The 5000-nt window shown below is 54.4% G+C and overlaps 3 protein-coding genes across 3 annotated transcripts in view; 1 reads left to right on the plus strand and 2 right to left on the minus strand.

Moving 5' to 3' along the window:
- PTSG_12146 (uncharacterized protein) overlaps window positions 1–3571 on the minus strand; it is a gene marked incomplete at both ends in the record, with an annotated part of 6110 nt that extends 2539 nt beyond the window's left edge. Inside the window, 12 exons of the mRNA XM_004995115.1 lie at window positions 189–386; window positions 556–670; window positions 871–922; window positions 1060–1149; window positions 1382–1454; window positions 1716–1794; window positions 2004–2082; window positions 2458–2534; window positions 2698–2815; window positions 2988–3057; window positions 3165–3213; window positions 3425–3571. Of these exons, the coding sequence (XP_004995172.1) occupies window positions 189–386; window positions 556–670; window positions 871–922; window positions 1060–1149; window positions 1382–1454; window positions 1716–1794; window positions 2004–2082; window positions 2458–2534; window positions 2698–2815; window positions 2988–3057; window positions 3165–3213; window positions 3425–3571 (1147 nt within the window). The remainder of the gene's footprint in view (window positions 1–188; window positions 387–555; window positions 671–870; window positions 923–1059; window positions 1150–1381; window positions 1455–1715; window positions 1795–2003; window positions 2083–2457; window positions 2535–2697; window positions 2816–2987; window positions 3058–3164; window positions 3214–3424) is intronic.
- Window positions 3572–3834: 263 nt separating this feature from the next.
- Window positions 3835–4251, minus strand: PTSG_12147 (uncharacterized protein; the record flags this gene model as incomplete). Its single annotated transcript, XM_004995116.1, has 2 exons — window positions 3835–3942; window positions 4144–4251. The coding sequence occupies 2 exons, from the start codon at window positions 4249–4251 to the stop codon at window positions 3835–3837; spliced, it is 216 nt and encodes a 71-aa protein (XP_004995173.1).
- A 613-nt stretch (window positions 4252–4864) lies between these two features.
- PTSG_12148 (uncharacterized protein) overlaps window positions 4865–5000 on the plus strand; it is a 2671-nt gene continuing 2535 nt past the window's right edge. Inside the window, exon 1 of the mRNA XM_004995117.1 lies at window positions 4865–5000. This exon is cut by the window's right edge and continues 19 nt beyond it. Coding sequence (XP_004995174.1) covers window positions 4884–5000 — 117 coding nt within the window. The 5' untranslated portion in view covers window positions 4865–4883.

Below are 5000 nucleotides of genomic sequence, written 5' to 3' on the forward strand. Positions count from 1 at the left end.
ACACACACACACACACACACACACACACACACACACACACACACACACACACAGCACAACAAGTACACACAACACACAACACACAACACACAACACACAAGCAACAAATACACACACGCACAACAAATGCACACGCACACACACACACACACACACACACACACACACCCGCTAGCGCTGGCCCTCACCCTGGTTCCAGTCAAGAGGTGGAAGGTTGGTTGTGCAGTACACGCGTGCGCATGCCGTCGGTCTGTGCGGGTCGAGCGTTGCCTGCAGGCAACCACGACGCCGGTGCAACGCGAGCGGTACAACCTCATCGAAGGCATCAGTGATCTGCATCACGCGCACACCAGACGGTTGTGGCTGCGAGTGGCGACGAAGATGCTCTGCGCCATTCGTGGATGCAAGCAGGACGCGATTACATCAGCGTGAACTGGGATGGAGCAACAAGGAGTGCACACACACATAACGCGCACACGCACACACATTTACACACATATGCGCACACAATGCGCAAGCACACAAAAGTTCACACGCACACGTGTGAGCACGTACGCTGAATGCGCTGCCGCTGCTCTTGCGTCAAGCTGTCATCATTTGCGTATGTGTACACGCGTGGAGTCGACGGTGATGGCGGCTGCTCCCCGCGGCAAAACAGCCCGCGCACAACCTGCAAGAGAACACGCGGCGGGCGTGTGTGTGTGTTCATGTGTGTGTGTGTGTTCATGTGTTCATGTGTGTGTGTTCATGTGTGAGTGGTTTGTGAGGGTGCGATGGAGGCAGGAACAGCAGGCGTCCTCAAAGCACCACAGGAACGAGCACATCAACTCCGGCCAATAACGCAAACTGCGGAAACAGCCACCACCGCACCCGTTCGTTGAAGATGATGGCACGTGAGGACCGCGCCTGCTCAACACGGAAACTGCACAATGATGATGACGAGGATGACGACGATGGTGGTGGTGGTGATGGAGCAAAATTGTGTGACGAAGCCCACACTCTGGTTCTCTTACACAACACACACACACACACACTTCGTGCAGAGTGACGCCTCCTTACTCCTGTGTATCAAAGAGGTGGCGGTACAGCAGGCGAATGTGTTCCCGTCCGTCCGCTGTCATGGCGTCCTCGTATTTGATCAATGCAACCCTGTACACACACACACACACACACACACACACACATACGCACACACACACGCGCACACACACACACACACATACGCACACACACACACACACGCACAGTGTCGATGCATTAAAGTGAGACGGCTCGTGCACACGTGTACATGTGAAGCCAAGACCAGCACATGCTAAGGCCCAAGACACACACACACACACAACACAAAGAAGAAGAGGGGAGGAATTGCGGTTGACATGACCTGTTTTCGTTGAGGAATTCGTGCGATGCGACGTCGAGCATGTGCTGTTGTGCCGCCACGGCATCAAAGCCCGCTGCACACACACACACACACACACACGCACGTACGCACACACACACACACACAGAGCACACACACACGGCCAGCAGCCATCGAAGAAACATTGCGACGATGATGACGATGCACGTGTTGCGACGTGGTGTTGGAGGAATGTGAGCGTGCGCCACAAGACAGTGATGGCAGTGATGGCAGTGATGATCACATGCAACCCAAGACACACACGCACACGCACACGCACACGCACACGCACACGCACACGCACACACTCTCTCACCCGCGTGTGTGTCGTGTTTGGACGATGGGGTGATGCGCATGCTAAACCCCGGATATGGGCGGTCGTAGTTCAGGAACAGCTGCACATGTGAAATTAACGGGGAGGTGGGATGGACATGTGAGTAGAGTGTCAGATCGCAGCAATCGCGCCGCAGGGTGCGTGAGGTCGCACAATCCTTCACTCACTCACTCACTCACTCACTCACTCACTCAATCACCAGTACATTCACCCATCGCTCCATCCACGTACTCATACACGCATGCACACACTCGCGTGTGAGGGTTAGACCTTGAGGGACTGGGGGAAGTCACGTGTGTCCCTGAGCACGTATGGAACCTTTGCACCATGTTCCCGAAGAAACGCAGCCCTGATGTGTTCATGAGCACACACACAGAGCAAACGCACATACCCACACAGAGCAAACGCACATACACACACACGCACATACACACACGCACACACACGCACATTCACACACAGAGCAAACACACACAGAGCAAACGCACATACACACGCACGCACATACACACACGCACACACACGCGCATTCACACACAGAGCAAACACACACAGAGCAAACGCACATACACACACACGCACATACACACACGCACACACACGCACATTCACACACAGAGCAAACACACACACACACATCATGACAGCACGAGATGAGCATGACCAGCGTCGTCGTCACTGCAACAGCAGCAGCCAAGGTAAAGCAACGCGATGCAGCGCGTACCTGCACATTCGCATGAGGTTCAGGGACGTGGCGTCCAGCAGCGCCATTGACGCGTGGTGGTTCCGCTTGACAGCCAACTGTGGTTTGAGTGGATGGGAAAAGGAGCGACACAAGTCAGTGCGTGCAGTGAGCACTGCGATGACGCATGTACGCGCGTGTCCGTGCGCGTTACACGCAGCCCCAGTACCAGCACCAGCATCAGCACCAGGAGGCTGATTCACAAGGAGCAGGTGTGCTCACATCGAGCGGGGTGGTGCCGAGGCGGTCAACCTCTTGCTCCACGCCTTCCTGCTTCAGGAGCAACTCAAGTGTTCTGTGTGCATTCGCCTCGGCCGCATAATGCAGCAGCGACATGTCCCTTGTGTGTGTGTGCGTGTGTGTGTGCGTGTGTGCGTGTGTGTGTGTTTGTTTGTTTGTTCATGAGTGGGTGAAGATGGGGGGGGGGGGCTTGTGCAAATGCACTCACACACACAGACACACAGACACACAGACACACACACACACACACAGACCAGCAATCCAGTGCTTACAAGTTGTCCTTGACAAAGACGGAAGCGCCAGCGTCCAAAAACGCCTGTACCACTTCAGGATTGTCATGGCCTAGGAGCAGTGGTGGTCAGAAAGATAGGTGAGCGATGGCAACAGGGGTTGAGTACAAGACCGACGGTTATACAGCAAACCAGATGGACGCGGTTTGTGTCACCCACCATTTCGAAGATAGAGCCCAAGCGGCGTCAAGAGCTTTCCATACACCTTCTGCAGGGTGGATGCAGGGATGCCACCGCAACATTCGTGGCATGAACCTCAGTATCAGCTCGCAAACACACACGCACACACATGAACACACACATGAACACGCACGCCAACACACACACACACACACATGAACACGCACACTCACACACACACACACACATGAACACGCACACTCACACACACACACACACACACACGCATACACACACACCTTAGTTGCGGTGATCTGCGATCGAATGTCGCTGTGGGAGAGGGCGTCTGGCAAGACGTTCGCGTGCCTATTCACCACCCCAAAGATGTCCAGACTGTTGTTGTTGGCATTTGCACCGCCTCTGTCATTGTTGTGGTTGTCCGCCATCTTCGCCGACACACCAATTGCGATTTGTGAATGTCTTTATTGATTCTTCGGCCCTTGTGTGTTAGCGGAGCAAGGAACACGCCTTCACAGACACACACACACTGACACACACACACACACTGACACACACACACACACAGACACACACACACACACACTGACACACACACACACACACACACACGCACACACACGCACGCACACACACACACACACACACACACACACACACACACACACACACACACACACACACCGAGCTATCAATGGTTTGATGACTCGTCGTCGTCGCGTGCGCCACGTGGCGGCACAATGGCCACGGTTCGCTTCTTCAGCACGCTGTTGGGCTTGACGGGCTCGGCCGGAATGGTCTGCGCACAGAAGAAGAACAACACCAACAACAGCAGCAGTGCCAATACCAGCAGTGGTCAGAAAAAGTGCAAAGTGGAAGAACAGTAAACGCAGCAGCACGCAACAAGGTGTGTGACACAGGCCCCTCCCCCCCCCAAAAAAAAACAAGGACACACATGCGCACCTGCACGCACGCACGCATACATGTTATGTGAGCGTACCAAGTCGGGCTTGTAGTAGTTGTGTGTCATGGATGCTCCGAGCATCATGGAGGAAATGCTGAAGAAGCACAGGGCCACGTATTGCCCAACAGACCAACGCCCAGGCATGGTGTCACGGTGCCCAAACTCGTTACCGCCCTTGCTGCTCTTGTTGCTGCTGTTGTGTTGAATGAGCGACGCTATCGCCTTGTGGTGGTGCCTGACTGTCTTGGACTCGCCTCTCTGCCTCCAGTCGTGTCACCGTGTCGTCTACAATACAAACCGACAGTGGCATGAGTGAGTGAGAATGTGAGTGTGTATGTGTGAGTGTGAGTGAGTGTGTGTGTCTTGTGTGTGTGTGAGTAAGTGTGTGTGCGTATGCTGTGTGCGTGTCAGTGTGTCAGTGTGTGCATGTGTTCCATGGCAGGCAAGTGTGTGGCCAGTTCTGCAAACACGCTGTACATTATTGCAAACACGCCCGCGCCGCCGAACAAACTTACAGAAGGTTTCCTCGCCAACTTGGACGTGGAGCATAAACCACTCGATGGAGACTCCAAGCACAAACGACGCAGCGCTCACCTTCGCAGCCACCTTCCAAAACCCCATGCCCTACCACACCAACAAGGAGCAAGGAAGATGAAGATGCGTGTGTGTGCTGGATGTGTGTGTGTGTGTGTGTGGATGTGTGCATGCAACCACTTTGTGCCGAAAAATGTGTATGCTGTGGCCATTCTTCCCAACTTGCCACCACGATCAGCACGATGAGCAGTGCAGCGCGGTTGCGGTTCTTTGACATTGGAGCCAACCTCACAGACCCCGTGTTCAGAGGGGTATACAGAGGGAAGCAGAAGCACCCGTCCGACTTTGCACAGATCCTC

The sequence above is a fragment of the Salpingoeca rosetta genome, assembly GCF_000188695.1.
Source record: "Salpingoeca rosetta unplaced genomic scaffold supercont1.9, whole genome shotgun sequence".
Taxonomy (NCBI): Eukaryota; class Choanoflagellata; order Craspedida; family Salpingoecidae; genus Salpingoeca; species Salpingoeca rosetta.